General features: G+C 37.5%; 1 protein-coding gene across 1 annotated transcript in view; it reads right to left on the minus strand.

The window, feature by feature from the left end:
• The window catches only part of MYO3A (myosin IIIA), a 105,907-nt gene that overhangs the window by 72,421 nt on the left and 12,643 nt on the right, over nucleotides 1-20,843 (minus strand). Inside the window, exons 3-4 of the mRNA XM_030228286.2 lie at nucleotides 10,393-10,497; nucleotides 9,524-9,623 (exon numbers count right to left, since the gene is read on the minus strand). Coding sequence (XP_030084146.1) covers nucleotides 9,524-9,623; nucleotides 10,393-10,497 — 205 coding nt within the window. The remainder of the gene's footprint in view (nucleotides 1-9,523; nucleotides 9,624-10,392; nucleotides 10,498-20,843) is intronic.

The raw sequence follows: 20,843 nt of genomic DNA on the forward strand, positions 1-20,843 counted from the left end.
TGTCTGTTATAGTTTAGAAATTATTTCCTAGATTACTGGCTCCATCACCTTCTGTGATGGAGATCATATGTGGGTCTGACCAAACTGTAGTTCTCTGAAACCTCCTTCTTGTCTTTCTTGAAGATTGGAATGAAAATAATTTTCTTCATTGCTGCAGGAATCTCCTCCAATCTCCAAGATGTTTCAAAGATTATTGGCAGTGATCTTGCAATGACATCAGCCAGTTCCCTCAGCACTCCTGGGTGCATCCCAACAGGCCCTATGGACTTGTGTCCACCCACATGCTCTCTAACCTAATCCCCCTTTACTGAAGGTACATTTGCCTTGCTCCAAACTTCCCCACTGGTTGCAAGGATCTGGGATTACAAGTTAAGACAAAGTGGCAAAGAAGAGATTCAGTGCCTCCACCTTTTCCATGTCCTTTGTCCACATTCTCCATCTTTCTGTATTATTTTGATGTAGATGGTGTACTTTGATGTACATAGTGTTTTACTGTTGAAAAATAGGGTTTCCCAAACCCTCAGGAAAACACACATTGTAGATGCAAATTTTTAACTGAAATAGACATATCCTAAAGATAACCAAAAGGCTCAGAAAGATCAAAAGCTTAATATCCAGGAAAACCATATATATAAACTGCCTGGGAGATGAAAAATCCATGGAATTTACTATAAAACCAAGAAACAGGAATAAAAGGAGATAAAAAGTTAATCTGTACTATCAAATACAGGGTATATTAAATATAAATATAAATATAAATGGATGTTAATAAAATTAAAGTCCAGTGGCTTTCAAGGTAAACTCACCATGAGCTTTCAAGACAAAGAAAATATATGTTTAGGCACACAAGGAAAATAATTAATATCCTAAATCTGAGACAGAATCATTAAAAGGTACATGCTGATAATAAAATGACAAACAGTGCCCTAAATAAAAGGCAGAATGTTCACAACATTTGTGAGATACATAATCTTTTTTTAAACAAAAGGGTTTAATACAACTGTCTTTAATAAATCCAAGATCTTTCATTTTACAGACTGGGCCTCCAGTAGAGCAGGTGACCAGACTCCCCTCCACATGCTCCTGCCAGTTCAGTGCATCACACCACCAATGATTCTAATCAAATCTCATGCTTCAGGGCTTCAGCTGGTTTCCTGAAAGGGATGCACAGGAACATTTGTTGTCCTGTTGCACAATTGGCCAGATGTACTCGGATAGGAGAACTACTCTTCTCTAGAGCCTCAGGGACTTGTACAGCTACACACAATCTGGTGCAGTATGATGGTGAGGAAATTCCTCCTTCTCAGATGCTGCCTTTCTTATACCTTTCATTTCAAACTGACTGCTGCTTTGACACCCAAAAAGGATGTTTTTTCTCCCTGTATGACTAGCAAAACTCTGGAGATTTTTCTCATTGTTCCATGACACGGTTTTCCTGTTATGATAATCCTAGAAACACCTATGCTTGGAACTGAATATTTAAAATTCTTCGGGACTGGAATACTCCAGTGTAAATAAGTTTTCAGGTAAAAAATGAATGGGGTTTAGTATACCCAGATGAGACCAGAGAGTTTCTAATAACCTCAAGAGATGACTGTTTCGTGACCCATCACAAAACCAAGTGGAAGTCTTTGCTGGCCAGAAAGGGCTATTTTCTCACTTCTTGTGTCTCTGGCATCTGACACCAGCTTTCAGTGTCATGCTTCTTTAACGCTTAAGCCACCAGTGACATCCTTATGTGAATTAACAGAAGAAAATATTTGAAAGACCAAGTGAACAGCTTATCCTGGATATAGCATTTGGCCACATGATTTCTGTTTTTTATTACTGGACAGCACAATGGTTTTCATTCAAACATGCCCCCCCAAAAAAATTTTCAGGACTAAGCCTTCAACAAAGAATTAAACATTCAACAATGAAAAAGCTTCACAGCTCAAGTCAATGCAATCCATCTTATCCCTGCTAACCCTGGGTTGAAAAATTTGGAATTATTACTTTGATTGGGTTCAAAGCAGTTTGACAAGCTGCTCATGAAGAAAGCTTTCTTTAAAGTCTTTTACTTTTATTGCCTTCTGCCATGTCTCCTGCTGCATTTTAGCAGCAACATGGGAATGTCATGCTATATGTTATGCAGAAATGACAACACAATAACAGCCTGGTTTTGATCTGAACCAGTGAAGCAGACAGCTTTATTATGGATGTATGCTAGAATGACTAAGACAAATACAAGTCTTGCTATGACTCATTGCTCAAAGTAAGCTAAGGGCAGAAAGAAAATGATTTTATTTTTGAACTTTCAAATTAAATTAAATTAATTAATTGTTTCATTTTTGCAGAATGATTCAGACAGCATTTATAGCTAATGCAGTGCAAGCACAAAAGAACACACTAGGATATTCTGACTACTCCAGAATAAGTCATCTACAAAAGTTTGGAATACTACTCAAGGTCATGCTGAGCTCCTCTTCAATGTCAGCAGGACATGCAAAGCTGGAAATGATTATATATACTAAAAGCGACAGAAACTGAAATGCCCCAACATTCAAACTTGGATCACTCACAACTGACTTCTCAACCAATTCTCTGAGCACAAGATGGCTCTAGACTCCCTCTGCTGCAGTCCGACTTGTGCCACGTGCAATCTGAGCACAGTCCTTGGGAGCCTTCTTGGCCTCTGCAATGCCACATGGCCCAGACACTTGCCAGGCTGAGCTGTGATCAGCCAACAAACTGCCTCTAACAAGGCTATTTGTGGTCATTTAGGTCATGTCAGGAATGGCCATAGCACTGTGTCACAGCAAGACAATGCGAGAGCCGGTGAAGTGTTGTGGTGAAAGGATGACACCCAGTGCCAGGCTTCCCTGCCCAGCCTCTGACCAGGGATTCCAGATGCCTTTTTCCCCACCAGACCAGCAGAAAACTCCCTCATGCATCAGAAAACTAGGAGATCTGAACAATTAAAGAGATGGAATTATCAAGATGCAGTTGTATCATGGACTCATTATTCTTGGAGACTGTCTCCATTGTTTTGGACATTCTGTACAGTGTTACTGATTCTACTTCTCTTGCTTTGTCATTATAGCAGCTGCAGGCTCAGATACACTTCATAAATTCAACATTTTCAGCACGTTCACAGAATTTTAAATATTTTGGCCTGTACTTCTGTATCAGAATAGGCATAGATATCATGGAACAATACTTAACAGAAACTCCTGTGTATTCTAACTCATGTTGTTCAACTGCTATTGATCACTAGTAGTGGTAAAGCACTACTAACAGTCCATAATTTGTAAGGAAAAGTGGTATACCTCTGAGACAATACAGGATGTTGGCAGAACAACTCTTTCTAGAGGAAAAAAAACCCAAAAAACTTATTTTAATGACTCAATTGAATTATGAAATTAATAGTTGCATTTAGTACTGCCCAAATGAAATTATGAATATGTTTTAAAGTAAACATAGAATGAATTTTAAAATACACTACCGAAACAGTGTCTTGCCATTGACTGGTTTCACCAAATTGAAATTTTGAATAATAATAATAATAATAATAAGGCCATCTAGGAATGCCAGTATTAAGATTTCTTTTTTTTTTAACTTTGAAATTCTTCAAATAGCTTTCAAGAAGAATGATCATTCTCTCCACAGCAAAATAATAACCCAATTAAATTTCAAACACAAAAGCTGACCTCTGTCAGTTCCCAAACTACATAGAAGCAATAGTTCAAGTATTAAACAAAGGATATCAGTATGTCTAAATAGAGCAATATATATTCCCTTCCCCAACTCATTCTTCCCCCAATGAGTTGTACTCAGGGTAAATTCCTAGCTGACCCTGGCTACTGTCCATGATAAAACTGTGCTAGCTATATGCAAAGTGGGATATCTGAAACTGCGTTTGGAATGCCAAGACAATATTCACACACAGCTTCTACATCCAACACTGACACAAAAGCAGAAAAATACAAACTAAGTGTGTTTAAGGTGTGGAAATTACCCTAGCTTCACTATAGATCCCATCTATACTACAATACATGTTTTAATTATGCAACCTATTTATCCACAGTGCTAAAGGGACACTTGAAGACATTCTATTAACTGCAGCAACACAGCTTGTATTTTTCCACCATCTGCCAACAGCAGTGAGATTGCATTACCTTTTTTCCATGTTTTCCACTGGAACCTCCTTTACATATTAAAAACCATAGATCTTTCCTATGTATTGCTTATCCAGAGCCTCTAGTGATGGAGAGCTTTAGGTACTATTAGCAAAACACCTAAGAAGAAACTGGAAATGGACAGGGCCAACCCTTTCCAATATCCCCTTCCCCACAGTTACATTACTGGGCAAACTATGAGGAATCATGGGATCTCTTGTGGCTAAAAGTAGGCTTGAATTCTAAAGATTTAATGAGTCCACCCACATTTTATTTTCCTTACAGGTACTTGAATATTTCTAATATCCATCTGGATGTCTGACTTTTTTTCCCAGTGACCTTTCCTGCTAATAACAGCAAAGGTCTAATTACATGTGGTATGAAAGTATGTTTGATGCACAGACAGGCATGGCTTTCAGAAAGAAACAGTGCTGCTAGAAAAATAGGCATTTCTTAAGTGGGGGAGTATAATTTATATTTTTTTCTGGACACTTCTAAGGCAACAGCTGCTCAGTCTGAGATATTTCTAGTCTGGGAGAGCAGGTTTCAGTAGTCTTGAAGAAGTATGAGCTACCTGTCTCTTGTTGAAGACTATCAACCTAAAGGTCAATCCTCAAAAATATAGCTAAAGAGAAATTTTCCATCAGCATTAAAGTCTCCTCTTTTAGCTAAAAGAATCACTTTGCCACGTGATCATAGGTGCTTCACATAACTTTTAGTGGAAAAATGGCTCTTTCCTCCATGGCTTCTGAGACACCAGCAACTTGTCTAGTTTGTTGATAGGGAGTTGTGTCCTCTAGGATCCTCTTTGATAAAAAATATAAGGATGAATATCCCTGGCTTTTGAGCTCCCAGAAGCATTGAAATGGCAGGGGATTTCAGAAATAATTTCAAATATTTTCAAATGAAATATCACTCAGACTTTTTCAGACCAAAGTTAAAGTAACAACAACAACAACAACAACAATAATAATAAAGCTAAATTTCTCGTCTCCCATTTTGAAACTGCACATTATAGAGCTGTGGCTTAGATTGCCATTAATGCATGAAAGGCCCTGTGCAGCATCCTGATTTCAAGAAAAGAAACTGAATTGAGAGGGACTATCCAAAGAAGCAAGTATGATGTTACACCCTTAGTATCCCATGAAATTGGTTGCACAATATGAGATGCATATGAATGTATGAATTTTTACTACAGATGAGGTGTGCTATGTGTTCAAGTGACTCCAGGCCAGTTTTTGACCTGATGAAAAAAGATCAGACACTTAGATATTTAGGCAGAAAAGTCTGCATATAAATTTGTCACTTCAATTTCAAAAGGTATCTGGCATTAAATTAATTTCATTAAATTTAGTTACATTAATTTCCTGCACCTTTAGAGGCTAAAATTTCATTTGAAATCTGTCCTTTTAACATCAATCTGCTGCGTGCCACCAAAGTTCAGAAACAGATGTAAAAGACTTTCTTCACAGAACAGTAATAAGAAACTGAATATAATTAGGAATATTTATCAGAAAAAGAATTTAATTCACACCTTATTGCCTCCAGTTCTTTCTATACACCAGATTACATAGCAGTCACTTTTTAAAGTGCTATGACAAAGCTAATGTAAATGCATATTTTTCTATCAAATCTCTATCTTATACTGAAAACGTAGCAGCTACACTTGAATATAATGCAACTATATAACGTGGTAGAGGGTGTTCCTTGCTTGAAGCCTAATTGCTGCAATTCTGAGGCAGAAAATCCTACCTCAAAGCTTTTCTATCAGAACAGCTTAAGAGCTAATTCCCACAAATGTTCAGGTAGTGAAACTGCCTTCAGTCAGCCTTGTCTTACAAAGAAAATATTTTTGTTTCTCTCTGCTAATCAAAATTATCATACTGGATGGATGCAAGACCAGAGAATGCCTGGTAATAGTATTTCAAATTTTTTGTGGCTTGGACAGTTTAAACTAAAACTTTATCTGACAGCTCATTGATAAGCAATTGAGCTCCAGAAGCATTGTTGTGGGCTGTTACAGAATGGCCTGGGTTGCAAGGGACCTTAAAGATCATCTAGTTCAAACTCATCTGCCATGGCAGGGACATTGTTCACTAGACCAGGTTTCTCAGAGGCCCATCCAGACCATCCAACCTGGTCTTGAACACTTCCAGGGACAGAGCACCCACAACTTCTCTGGGCAAAAAGCTGTTCTAGTGCCTCACCACCCTCACTGCAAAGATTTTTTTTTTTTTTTCTAATATCTAATCTAAATTTATTCTTTTTCAGTTTGAAGCCATTCCAATTATCCTGTCCCTACATGCTCTTGTAAATAGTTTCTCTCCAACTTTCTTCTAGGCTTCCTCTAGGTATTTGACCTGACTTAATCATTAATCTATATTGGGATTGTTTCTTAGATATGAGAATGTTACTGGGTCATTAAACAATATTGCAGCAGAATTTTAAGGGAAAGCAAAAATTTCATTCTTCAAAGCAGACTGAGTGAGGCATGGGTCTGGTGGTATTCTTTCAAAGCCTATCTCTTTAACTATCAGTACCTTTAGAAAGGCAAACTGTTCAGAGAGTTAGCCTGGATTTTGGAAGAACTTTTCTCTACATTTTCTGGGTCACCTCAAGCAACTCCATCTCTCAAAGTTTCAGATCCCCAGCTGTTAACTGGGAATTAAAGTAATTTACTTCTCCATAAGGGTGTTGTGCTGGTTATCCATTACAGACTGTGCAGTGTTCAGAAACTATGGTCCCAGCATACATAAATACCTATGATACAATGGCCACAAAGCAATGTGTATAAATTGTGTCACAAAATGAAGCTCTGAAAAGTTTGTACTGCTGTGCAAGGAAGGACTCACCATGGCAGAACACTATACACCAAGTCCAAAGAATAAAAAAGCAATGAAGGGGAAAAAAGCCATTTTCAAACATGATTTAATTCACTAGAAGGTAACTGTTTTTTCACTTATGACTCTTGAGATGTTCCTAAATGTGCTTTAAAAAGAGGACAAAAAAAAGCTAAATGATTGCACAGCACACACAGACTAAGAATAGGTCTTTTTCTAGTTTTGTGTTCCTTAAGGCACTTCACAACCCATGTTTTAGACACAGGGTTTATGTTTAGAAGAAAATCACCATAAACAGTATCAGAGGAGGACAGCAAAGGCTTCTTCAGGAACACCTCATCAGCATCCAGCATGAAAGAGGATGGTGCAGATAAAGTTATCTTGGGAAAGGCTCACTGCCTTGGTCATGTGTGTTTGGTAGTTGAAGGAGTCCTTGGCTTCCTGACTCTGTTCCCCTCACCACACAGAAAAGCTGTGTGCATGCTAGAAAGGGTGATGTGATTATTTGGCTTGGAATTTTTTGTGTTTGTTTGCCCCATGTAATAATTGGTTCAGCCTAAATAAAAAATTTTGCTTCCTCTGTGTATTTACTGGGTGAAAAGGACACTATACCTCCATGTCTGTCTTACTCTGTAGCCTGTCAATTTTATAGACTTGTATAATAAAAGATGGCTGAGTTTAAGTCCCCAATCCAATAAATGTTTATGTACAACAGTCTGTAGCAATGCCAACATGAGAGATTTTCATCAACTGGCTAAAAAATGATCTTGGAATCTGATTAATGTGGGATTAAATCTCCTTAAGTAGAAGACACAAATCCCACAAAACCCAGCTGAATACCTTAAGCAGCTGCTTGAATGGTGAATGGTACATCTTCCATGATGATTTTATGAAGACTATAAATTTATTCCATCTGAAACTACTCATTATTGGCTTCAGATGGTTTTTCTTCCAGGGGAGGTGGGGGAAAGCCAGGAAAAATATCAATCCACTCTGAAGTTAAAGTACCATTTGTATATTCCTTTCAGAGGATGGACAGCAGCTATTACAGGCCCCTTTTGAGCCCACATAAATGTGTGTGTAGGTATATTTGTTTCTTGTGCATGTTCTAATCTGTATTTTGGCATCACAATTTTCCCACAAGAATTGAAGATTATTTTTCAATTACAGCCTTATCAGGAGATTGCAGTAACTGGGGAATAAGGAATTCAGGTCCTCATCCCTACAGCTTGTAAGTTTTGATATCTGCATAAGTGATTTAATTTTCAGAAGCATTGATCCTCTAATTGCCTCCAGCACCTTAAAATTTTTCCATAACAAATTAAAAGCCTATGTGCAAAAATACTGATTTTTGCCTCACAACAAACTTCCAGGCTACCAGAAAATACTAGTAAGTATACTGCAGATAATTTAGGAAATACAAAGATTTTTCAATGGAAGATTTTATCTGAGGAATATAAAAGAAATACATGGCGTTTCAAAATAATTACTAACTCTAACAGTTTTGGGAATTTGTGTGTGAAGTCATGAGAATTCCATAAATACAACCCACTGGCCCGAAAGGGAGTTAAAATCCCATGATTAGTTTAAACAGTTGTTATATACAGAATCATTAACAAAATAGGAGGGCAAAGGAAAAACAAACATTTTCCATCTGCTGAATTAAATATATTTACAGTTGTCTGCTGTGTTGTGAAATAGTGACCAGTAAATTTATTTTTAACATAAAAAGGCAGTGTTCTACCTGAACATAACAGTTCATAACAACAAGCACTGCAAATTTTATACCCCTCATATGAAATAAGAGTCAAACCTAACCTTTTAGGCAAATGACTGTGTGGTATTGCTGATAAATAAGAGGTTGCATCCACTCATCCATGCCTCTCCTCTTCCCTTTCGCTGGTGATACCAAAGATGGGAGCATTCGGGAATCCTTTTAGGCCTAACAGGCTTCAACTGACCCTTTTAATGCCAATTCTCAGATTTAGATTTGCCAAAATCTGTCTTCCCAGACTTTAGAAAGGGTGGATTACCTATATAATATTTCCTCCTCTGCTGCCTTCAAATATCTCTTGTTTTGTTTTAAATCAAATAAAGGAAGTATATGCGTCTGAGGGGGAGCTCTCCCATTCTTCACAATACCTATTAAGTTTTAAATGCTCTCATATAAAACATGAAGCTTTTTACTATCAGCCCCTAATTTCATTGAACCAGGGTGTGGTTCCTGGAGGAACAGAACACCAACCTTATTTTGAATCCTATATTCTTGCTTTACTATTTCACTTACTCTGTGCCTCAAGACATTTGGCACTTACCACCACCATATTATAATTCCTGCTTTTTAGCCATGCTATTTAAACAGCATTACCAAAATTACTAAAATATCTATCAAGTTTTAAAAATTAACATTGGTTATCCAAGTGAATTTTAACAAAAAATTAACACAGTTAATATTTTCTGGTTTATTTACTCTATTTTCCATACTTCAGGTGTAAAACATTGCATATGTAAGTAAACATAACATACCAAAATCCACAAGCTTGACTCCTCCTTCAGTGGTCAAAAGGATATTGTTTCCCTTAATATCACGGTGGATAGTTTTGTTTTCATGCAAGTGCTGAAGTCCCTGGAAGGCAAGATGTAAACATGAACTTTTAACAACAGCTCTGTTCTCCATATAACATTTGCAGAAACAACAAGGTATGGGAAAAGTATGAAAAATACTTGAACCTTTTTTTAAAATCCAAAACCACAGGCATGTCATTCTTACTGCAAAACCACTTGCAACATGACAAGGAAAAATATTCTTTCATTGCCCCACTTGATGACAAATAGAAATTTTAAGATGAAAGCAGAAGAATATCACTATAAACCTACATATAATACCTTTAGAGCATAAACTCAAAGAAAACTACTAAGACCTAAATTCCACCAGAGAAAGTAAAATTTTAGTTGTAAGAAAATGATAAATAAAGAAAGTTGACTCTTATGAGCAGAACCGAGTTCTTGTAGCAGGATTTGAATTTGCTGGATATGTGGATTATTTTACTTTAAAAATAGTTTGGATCCAGACATAGGAGGCTGAACAGTATTTTGATGGCATTTCTGCTATTTCTTAAAAGAAACGCAATTTTGATGCTGAACTGTAGTTGCAAGAAAATTGATCAATGGTCAGAAATCAATTTTCATTCTCTTAATAGTGAAATGAACAGATTAACTGCTATTTACTTTGCTTGCTTAAAAAGAACCATCCTAATTACACATTGCTTGATTTCATTAAACACTGCTATAATACAAGATAGTGAGCTGTGTTAGTGGGGACATGATTTTCATTCATTTAAAGAAAAATGTATGAGCTGAATATTGACTGTCCTTTCATTGAAAGCTTATCTTACCATCAGAGCTTCACGTAAAATGTAAGCAATTATAAGCTCATTCATCCTTTCTCCTCTCTTCAGAAATCCCTTCACAAGATCAGTCACAGATCCACCATTGCACAGCTACAAAACATAAGGGGAATACAAAAAGGAATTAAGGAGTGTTGGAGTAGCCATGTGGTTTTCATTTTCAGTATTTTTTTGTATCTGTAGACAAATGAGATTCTACTAAACTGACAAACTACAAATCTGTCCTTAAGTCTACTATTTATACAAACAACATACACAGCAATTTTGGCAAATTATTTTTCACTACTTTCTGCATTTAATTCTTCTTGTCCAAACACAAGTATAGCAGTGTATCTCTTTGTTTTCATATATCCATGATTGCTTTTCACTGAAACAGAAGTAGATTACAATGCAATAAATTAGCTGTGAAGGCATGTTTTGTGGGGCATACTAATTGCTTCTTATATTCTTCATGTGGAACTCACTGCCAATGCAGATTATTACAACATCAATTCTCAGGTACAAATGCTATGCACAAAAAAAAAAAAAAAAAAAAAAAAGGATTTAAGGCATCAGAAGACAGGCAGCAGAGAAATTTCCCCAGGGTGAAATCTACCAAGGGTAAAGCTGCCCTTTTTGCCAAGCAGCACTTAATTCCTAGCACAGGGAGAAGTGATACACAAGGCACAGGCGTAGTGGAATATGATGAAAGCACTGTGGAAAGAAAGGTCTCCCACTGAAACGAGGTGTGCTGTGGGTGTAGGATTAATTATAGCACTTGTTGCATCAACTTTGTCAGCTCCTTGTTCCAGATGTAGAGGCACAGTCTGCTCTGGACAATCCTCTCACACTCTCCAGAGGAGAGAACCCAGCCAGGCTCCTGCAAATCCCTGTCCTGTCCCATATATGTGGGAAGAAGAGACCTGGCCTTGCTCTCTGGAAATGATAGTGAGCACACATTGCCATCAGATTAGTTTAGACTGCAGTACTTCATATGTTCATTTTTATAATTCACAATTTTTCTGCTGGAAGAAGCAACAATGTAACTTTAGTGGGTACTTACTACTGTAGGAGTTACACGTCTGCAAAGATGAAATCGGCACTTAAGCCCTTAAACTATTCATAATGCACCTGACAATACTCATTGATTGAAGAGCCATTTGCCTCTGTAAAGGAGTAGCTGCTTCCAATAAAACAGTAAAATAAACTTCTATTCTTACACAGTATTATCATCTAGTAGCTTTTCACATGAAACTAAATTTCCATGTAAGATATTTTAACAATGCAGCACAAAACAGTAATTCCTTTGCACTACATTTGAAGTACATTCATAGCAAGAGCATAATTTACCAGTAAAACCTTTCAACTGCAGAATTCTAGACATCAGATTCTTTTCTATATTTGTATTTTTCATCTGTTCTTCTTTACCCCTACATTTTTTCTGGGCTGCAATTAAAAAGACTTGCACCTTACAGTAAGCATTTTTTATCCTTTTGTACCCAAACATAACAACAATTATCTGACTACCTTTGAAACCCCTAGGCTGCACTGAACTTATACCACAGCAGTGCCTACAGAAATGCCATTAAATACATAACTCTTATTGCAAGATGTGTCCCCCATCAGGACAGCAAAGGCTCTGGTCTGACAGGGGCAGAGAGCTCTATGGCAACAGTCTTGGAACTCTCTTAACCTCACCCTTACCTAAGTGGGACAATATGCATGCTTAGAGAGGGAAGAACTCATATGCTTAAATCATGGGATTAAATGCTTTGCTGGATAAGGATCAGATTCCCAAGCAGGATTTCATTTATTGTCATTAGCCATGCTGGTCTGCCTTCTTCACTGACTTTTTCAAGTTAGCTATTTTTTCACAATGACTTTTTTTTTCAGGGTTTCTATCATTTTAACTTTGGCATATCACTGACATATTTAATCAAATCAAAAGGATTATGAAAATTCTGGTTAATTTAAAGCTCTTGAATTCAGAGCACTGAAACTGTCTGACAAGTAACAAACCAATTGTGAAATACATTACACATATGATATTCTTCAAATTATTTTTCTTCATTATCTCATACTATATTTTGCCCTAACAGATGGATCTTTTTTCTTCACAGAGCTGTATACCTATTCAATGTAAAGAAAACCAATGCAGAAATTAATATATTCTTTTCATAGGCAGAAGAAGGGAGAAACTACACCTCAGAAATCACCCTCTTTAATGCTTAGGCAGTAAAGCCAACACTGAGCTTATTTGCCTGGGTCAGCAATAATTTTCCCTTTCTTTAACATGTTGCTCTAACTAATTTTTCTACTACTCTAATAAGATACAAATCCTCATTATGGGATAAATATCTGCTTTGTAAGATAAAACTTACTGAAAAGATCAGGTAAGGTAAGAACCTAAAACTGTGATTATTTTAGACAAAACAAAAACTGAACCTGGGTATATAAAAGATCAGCTAAAAAGGTCTTGAAATAAAGAACCCAGAACTCAGCCCTACCACCATGGAAACCTTCCACCAACTCCCAGGACAGGGTGGCTGCTTAGACACAGTTCATCTGAGGATGTTATAGACACAGGTTCTTGAACACACACAGGACGACTTTTCTTATGTTTCTTCCATGTCAAAAAGCTTTACTTTCGCTTATGTCAGACAATAAATATTTTTCTTAGACCACCAGCATAGGAGGAAGAGGGGAAAAAAGGCTGGGTATTAGAATGCAAGCAGCTATAAGGAGGAAAAGGGATTACTGGAATACAACCACAATTAGAAAAGGAGATTATGGCAGACACTGCATGGTTGCGCTCTACGCTGTGTGGGTGGGAGGGGGAACAATGACGACAAGGATGACACAGGTTAGTATTAACTTTGTTCTATTTTTGTCATCATGGGTAAAATCTTGTATCTGCCCTAATTTCCTATTTCTACTGTGCATTTTTGGAGGTGGGGCTGTCACATGTCCCAAAAACTGCACATAACTAAATGCTGATTCTTTCTCCTGACTCAGTTATCAAGTCACATGTGTACTCAATCCAGAGGTATCATACACACCTCAAAAAGTCCCTCTTCTAATGAGTCTGGCTTTTCTATCTCAAAACAAGAAGCTACAGAAAGTTACAATACTTCTGCTCAATATAGTGCTGGACCATGCATCCTTGGGAATTTGAGTAAAAAGAAAATAAATTATCCTTGGGGATGTTGATCAAGATCTAATCCATAGAGCCTTATAGGAGTAAAAAACCCTAAATCATAAAAAAAAAAAATCAAAGAACCTTGATTTATACAATCCTTTAATGGGGGATTATGGGATAAATGTTATTTAGCAGTACTGCTAGACAGAAAGTTTCCTGGGGTGTTGTTAAATATTGCACCTTATAATTATGATACCTGCTGCTTCTTAGTAGCATGCTGTCCACAGTAAAAACACTGTTAAGCCTCTTAGCAAAGCTGCTCACTTCAAGTTAAGTCAACTGAAATGCTTGGATGACAAGAAATCATGAAGGCAACAGAGATAATTTTTAAAAAAAGATCTTTCCAGTTTTGAGTGAAGCATCTAGAGAAGGGAGGTACTGGTAGCTATTACTTTGTTGCAAACATTGTGAACTTAGGTGACCAAACAGCTGATCAGTCTGTGCCATTTGCTCTACAGCATTTGGTAAAATCTCCTCAGAACAACTTGATGACAAGCACTAAGCAAAGAACAACAAATGCACAGAGAACTTGGGATAGCCATAAGCAGGAGCTATGAGTCTGTCTGAGCTCTGCCCCAGGGAAGGGCTGCTCCCTACCCTGAAGGTCAAAGCCACTCTCCAAATCAAATGACCTTTCACCTGTCACGAGACATGACCTCTTCTGGGAGGACAGGATCATAACTCTATTTTTCTGTCCCACGCTAGAAACCCCCATACATTCACACACATTCTCTTGCATACACAGAAACATTTCTTGTGGTTTATATGAGATGGAAGCCCCCATTTAGCTTTGAATATACTCAGCTTAAAAGGGACAGACACTTGGAATGTCCAGCCTGTGAGACACAGGAAGGGAAGATATTCCTCGCTATCCCACAGGGATGTAACTTAGAAATGTAAGAACTTTGCACATGGGCAATTTTCATCAAATTATTATTAGTCATTTATTCTATTGTCCCCGTGTGATTTAGAGGTATTTTCCTTACCAGCAGTTTTTTCAGTGCCTGTATCTGTAGAATGCAAATATTATGTGCAAAAACAGGCAACTAAAAGGAGGGTAAACTGAAGGCTTGAGGCTACTTAAAATGGGGTGGAGAAGACAGAATCTTCCTAGTGTCACACAGCAAAGGATGAGAGGCAAAAAACCCCCACTGCAAGACAGGAGATTCCTACTGGACATAAATGAAAAATTTTCCCACTCAGTTAAGCACTGGAAGAGATTACACAGTGAGTCTGTGTTACGTCCATCCTTGGAGATATTCAAACTTCAATTGAAAATACAAACCTGTAACATTTCAGTTAATAGTGTTTGAGCAAGGGTTTGGACCAAATAAATTCCAAAGGTCCCCTCCATGCTGTACTTTTATATGGTTCAGAATATATGAATTTTACAATATTCAGTTCTTAGTCTGGATTTTCAGACAGCAGAAAGAGTGGGAAAGAATGAAGGAAATCTTGCATACCTAAACCAATGAAAAGAAAAACTTAAAAGAAAGCTTGCTTCATATAAAAATCTGTTTTAAAGAGCTGTAACTCTGATGGCCATGCATAGCTGTACCAAAAGAGGTGCTTAGGAATCTTCTACAGTGGTAGAAAAGGGTCCTCCCTTATGATTTTCTGGCACTCAAAAAGGCAAAGACTCATACTGGAATGACATGCAGTTCTCCACCCACCCATCTGCCACAGCCATGTGCCACTGTAATCGAGCTATTAGTATGCTAAGCTATCTTCAGCAAAAAAAAAAAAAAAAAAAAAATAGGAAAGTATGATCCTAAACCCATGAAATGTCACTTAAAATTGCCGTTGCATCACAGTCATGCAGATGTTCTTTTTAGGTCTTAGTCACTCTTCACCTGACCCAGTTACACATTTCCCCTCTTCAGCTCCTCTCGATTCTGATGCCCATTGAAGATTCAGTATCAGCTCCCCTTTTAAGAAAACCATCAGTTGCACTTTTGCTGGGGTCATTAGAGCCTTTAATCATCCAACTGCTCCTGACTTATGCATCTGTACTAAGCTGTCAGGTACTGTTTGCTTGCATTCTGCAGTTGTCAAGGTGCTTTCATCTTACTTCAGTAGCTTGGATGCAAACAATCGGACAACTACAATTACTTCCTTCCCTATCTTTACAGGCTGCTCAGACATAAATGACTGGGCAGCACATCACACAATGCACAATTTATGTCATGAATGAATTACAGTTATAAAAAAAAGTCCAACCTTGCTTTAATGTTATCACATATAGGAATGCTAAAAGCATCATAGGCACTAATCTCTATTTTTTCCCTGTTCTTAGAATAGATCAATAATCAGACCTGCTCTCCTAAGCAGCACTTCCAGTCTCTGACCTGACTGCACCTTTTTTTACAGGACTGACTGCTGTAAGAACAGAAGATTCTTAGAAGAACAAGAAGATTCTTAGTTGTTGCTGGTTTATAATCAAAAAATTACAGAAGCAGAGGAGAAAAAGGTATCTCAAGAAATCACTTAGTCCACCACATATGCACTGTGTAGAGACCTGGTACTTTCAGATATGGCAGACATATGTCTAACTTGCCCCTATAAATCTCCCATTGAGGAAGATTCCAGTCTTTCTAAGTAGCCTGTCTCTGTGTTTCTCTAAGCTGATAGAGCATTTTTCCTGCTATCCAACCTGAATCCTTATTGCTTCCAACAAAACTGCATTACTTTTGCTCTTCCTTTAAGCAGTATCTGATAATAAATTATCATTATTTTCTATTTCCAGCTCTGTCAGACTATTGTCATGAGACACCATTTTTTTCTCTTTTTTAGGCTGTACAGTGTTAATTATTGTAACCTTTTGAAATTCTCCACATTTTCTCAACTTGGACTGCCTTCAATTTTCCACTGATATTTGTCTCACATTTTGCCCGAACTGCATACAAGAATTCCTTGGAAGTCTTGTCTCAGCTGAGAAAAGATGAGCAGACCATAATAATCTCCACTTTACACAGAACCCCTTTCTGCAGGACCACAGCCTGGTCAGGTATGTCCCATTTCTTCTTCCTATGGATAGCAGTATTTTACATGAATCTCTCTTCTGTTATTCAAAAAAAATTCTCTGCTGTTCAAAGCTGTGAATCTGATGCTATTTCCCAATGTGCCTGTAATTAAACTAGGTATCTACTTCAACTTTTTATGTGGACTTCTTTTCATCACTCAAGTTATTACTGAACAGAAACAGACCAAAAGCAGACACCCACTTGAGATTCTCCCAGTCTAAAAGTGAACTAAATCCAGTTTTGTGACAAAGAGGTAATTTGCTTTATTGTTTTTGTGAAAGTTCTGTATTTCCACATTTTCCTCACAAACATGTCACTTGGGACCACATAAAATCCTCACAAAAGACACATTATCATGTTAAAAGATTACATTGTACTAATACAATTTGTTCAGTCCAAGTTGACTACTTATGTTACTGGGTCCTGCATGTTCTATTAATTTGTTCTGGAACCATCGTGGGTATCAACATTAAGAAGATTGATCTGTATTTCCCTAGGACATTATTTTTCCTTGCTTTTAAAGACAAATACTAAGTATTCCTGTATCTCATTTCTCTAGTAACCTTGTCTTTCCCACTCTCCACCTTAGACCCTCTGAAGTTGTCTTTAAACACTTTAGAGAGCATTTTTGTTTCTCCTATTTGAAGGCATTCTGAAATTGCATTCTTACTAGTCTCTTACTGTGCTTCTATTTTTCTCTGCACCAGCTAATTTTAACGTGTTTAAAGAACTGCCAGCTACCCTGGTATTTTCTTGTATTTTCAGATTATTTTTTGTAAGTACAGGTGCCCACCAGCTCCTGAAGCCAGCTAAGGCATACTCTCTCTAAGCCCATTATCTTTGCCCTGCTGCCATTTTACCATCCTTTCTTTTCCTAGGTGAGTGAAAATAACTATTTAGGGACCTTTTTCACTCAAATTTCTTTCCACCTCTTTTCAAAAGAGGCCTTCTCTATGAGAACAGAACAGAATCTACCTCATACAGCCATTTTCAGAGTCACTTTCTTTGCCTTCTCTCTCCAAACAAGGATTGCCATGGGCTGTCCATCTCATAGCTCAGCTGTAACTCTTACTCTCTGCCTACATGAGACACCTTTTCATAATTATTACTGCCAAAGAGCACATTCCACTGACAGCACTTAACACCTACCACCCATACCTGAAGGTTCTTGGGAAAACTTACAGGAAACTAAATCAGTTGCTTCAATGGGCCGAGTGGTTCAGTACATAGCTCCTGTCTGTGCAGCACAGTTCTAATTTCATCTCCAATGGAAGAAAGATGTGCACTGTAGTTCCTATTTTTCCTAACAACTGGACAAGACAACCCATAAGAAGGAACTACAGCTGAAAGGAACCACAGCAATGGTTTCTCTATGCTTTTAGACAAAGTTGATTGCTTTCAATTTAGCATGAACAAAATATATTACTGAAACAGGCATCTTTCCTGAATTATTTTGCTCCAGTGATAAAAAACCATGGGGTATTTATGTTTTTGCTATCTTATATCATCTAGCACCTCCAGGACTGTGTTAGTCACAGCCTCACGGGTGTTTATTTGTTGCTTCTGATTTCTTTCCTTTCAGTTTGGTTTTTAACTTCTCATTTTCTTTGCCATGCACATGCACTGACAAGACAGCCAGCCAGAGGAAAAGTTTGTCTGTTTCATCTTATGCAATGCTGGCCTTCACAAACTCATATTTCTCGGTCAGATCATAGATATCTTCACATCATGGCCAAAATGGAAATGCCACAACTATGCAATTATTGCCTAAATTTCTGTTTTCAAACTCAAGCATAATTGAATGAAGCCAAACAGGCTTTACATAAAGAAGAAAAAGAAAACCCTAATCCCCAAAAGAAGGATTTTTCTGTTCTAAAACATTTGTAATATTATGAAAAAAAAGCAAGAAGGTGACAGTGCTATTACAAAGGTTTAATGGACAGAGCCCTGCTCATTTCCCCTTCTAGCTCACCCCAACGCAAACTTTACATTACACCATCCCATATTTCACAGTCTTTATGTTATATTTACATCCCCATCGAGTTGCTAATGAAGAAATCAATGTATCACCTGTCCACATCTTTTAAAAAGATTATACAGCTGAAGTGGTACCAAGCAATTTTCTGCAAGGCAACTGGGAGTGAAATATATTTAAAACAGAAATTCTGAACGAGCTTCAACTATAGCTTCATGGCCTGGCAACACCATAGCACAGCTGTAATTTTTTTATAATCAAATAAATGGAAGGGTCATTTTGCAAAATAAGAGCTAACCTAACTACAAAACTGAGAAGCATTGGTCAGCAAAAAGCCAGGATTTTCTGAGGAAATACAAGAGGCATCTTACAAAGAAAGAAGATTTTGATAAAGCAAACTTAGTGCAATTCATCATTTTATCACGCACAAGGAGCAGTGGAAAAAATAACATTTAGAGGGCAAAACCATTCCCTTGGCTAGAGAGAAAAACAGGGACTAACTTTGGGATCCATAATGACAGAAGCATTTCTACTGACTGCTGCAAACCTTAGCTGAGGCTCTAGAGCACGCACAGAAATCCCTAAGCAAATAGGGCAGCCTGTGGTAACAGCAGGCACTTCACAGCTTTTATTTCCTGCTCAGAGCTGCGTTGCTTTTGTTCACTCTTCACCAGCTAAGAAACATTTCAAAGCACCTTCCTTTTCTGTAGCATCATTTCTATATTATTCAGGGTTCAGACAGTAGTGCCAAGTACTGCCATGTCCACACTACTCATAACCCATTTTATGCGTGTGTTTCTACACAAAGACAGTAATTTAGCCTAATTCACTGTAATTTAAATTATTGCAATAGAAATCTTCCCCATTGAGTTTGAAATCATGGCTGGGGAAGCACAGATCCAAACAATGGGGCTTGTCTAAAGGCCGCTTTTACAAAAGGAGTGAAGCTGAAACCCACTCATCCCTAAGGCAATTTGTCTCCTCATGGGAGTGTGTGGGACACAAAAGGAGCTAGAGGACTCTGTCATAGGATCCTACTAAGCAAGCCCATTCTGAAGGACTTTCTTAAAGGTAATTTATATAAGAACAAAATTATGCTAACCTCAAAAGCCATATTTTTCTTCTCCTTTTTTTCTTCTTTTAATGAACCACTGGAATGATTAACTCAGAGAGACTAAATTGGACAGAATTTTGTTTTGGTAAAGTGTTTTGTTAAGCCAATCTTTCCCTGCTCAGTGTGTATGCGTAAGGCAGTTCCCTACTCCCAGGCTTTGATTTCAGCAAAGTCAGCAGCAACACATGCTGGCATTATTTCTGGAATACAGGAAACCTTTCATCACCACTGACACCTATCTTGTTTCTGAACCTCCCAGTTCCTTGTTCCTTGCTATAGTACTTTTCTCCTTTAGTCAGCAGCTTTCATCCACCTCTGCCTGACAAAGAATGAGGGGGAGACCCCTCTCCCTACCACTGGAGCACCTTCAGTCACTCCCTTTAAAAAGAGACCCAGCATGTAAACTGAGCGCAAAAGCAGCAAAATTGTTCTATCACACTTGAATTTACACACCTAATCATCAGGTGTCAGAGAGCAAACCCTTAAAGAAGGAACAAACAACCCTTAGTCCAGTCATTCTTTCAATGAATGATGCTATTCCCCATTACAGGTAAAGGAGGTCTGGTTATCTTGGATCTAGTCAAAAACTACACAAATGTGGGTTTTGCTGTTTTGTTTCATTTTGTTTTTAAATTACTTTACACCTTTGGTAAAAATTGTGTTCAAAAATAAAATGCACAGAAAGCAAAGTGATGTTAAATATTAGAAAGTGAGAGGCATATTATTCCTATGCTGCTGAATTAAATTGTGGTATTGTAAAACTATTTTCTGGGCTTCTGCTTTACTGTGTGGTGGCAAAAATCGTTAGAGGTTACTGAGAACCAGGTTTTTGCATGTGAGTATTCTCCAGCAAGGTGGGCCATAACCAGTTGTTTAAAAGATGCAAACTGTTCAAACCACAATGTATTATGTAATATTCATTATGCAGAGAAATTATGAGTATTTAGTAAAAGTTTGAAGCATCAAATGATAGTTGTAGCCACACATCTTTGGTCTTGAAAAAATAGGACATTATTCAAGAATGAAAAATTGCTATAATTGGGAAGCAAAGAGGGACACATTAGAAATGGGGAAATCAAGCCCAGTTCAGGCATGTAATGGATCAAAACATTCAGTGTTGGTCTGAATAGAGCAATTATAACCAAAGTC

The sequence above is a fragment of the Serinus canaria genome, chromosome 2 (assembly GCF_022539315.1).
Source record: "Serinus canaria isolate serCan28SL12 chromosome 2, serCan2020, whole genome shotgun sequence".
NCBI lineage: Eukaryota > Metazoa > Chordata > Aves > Passeriformes > Fringillidae > Serinus > Serinus canaria.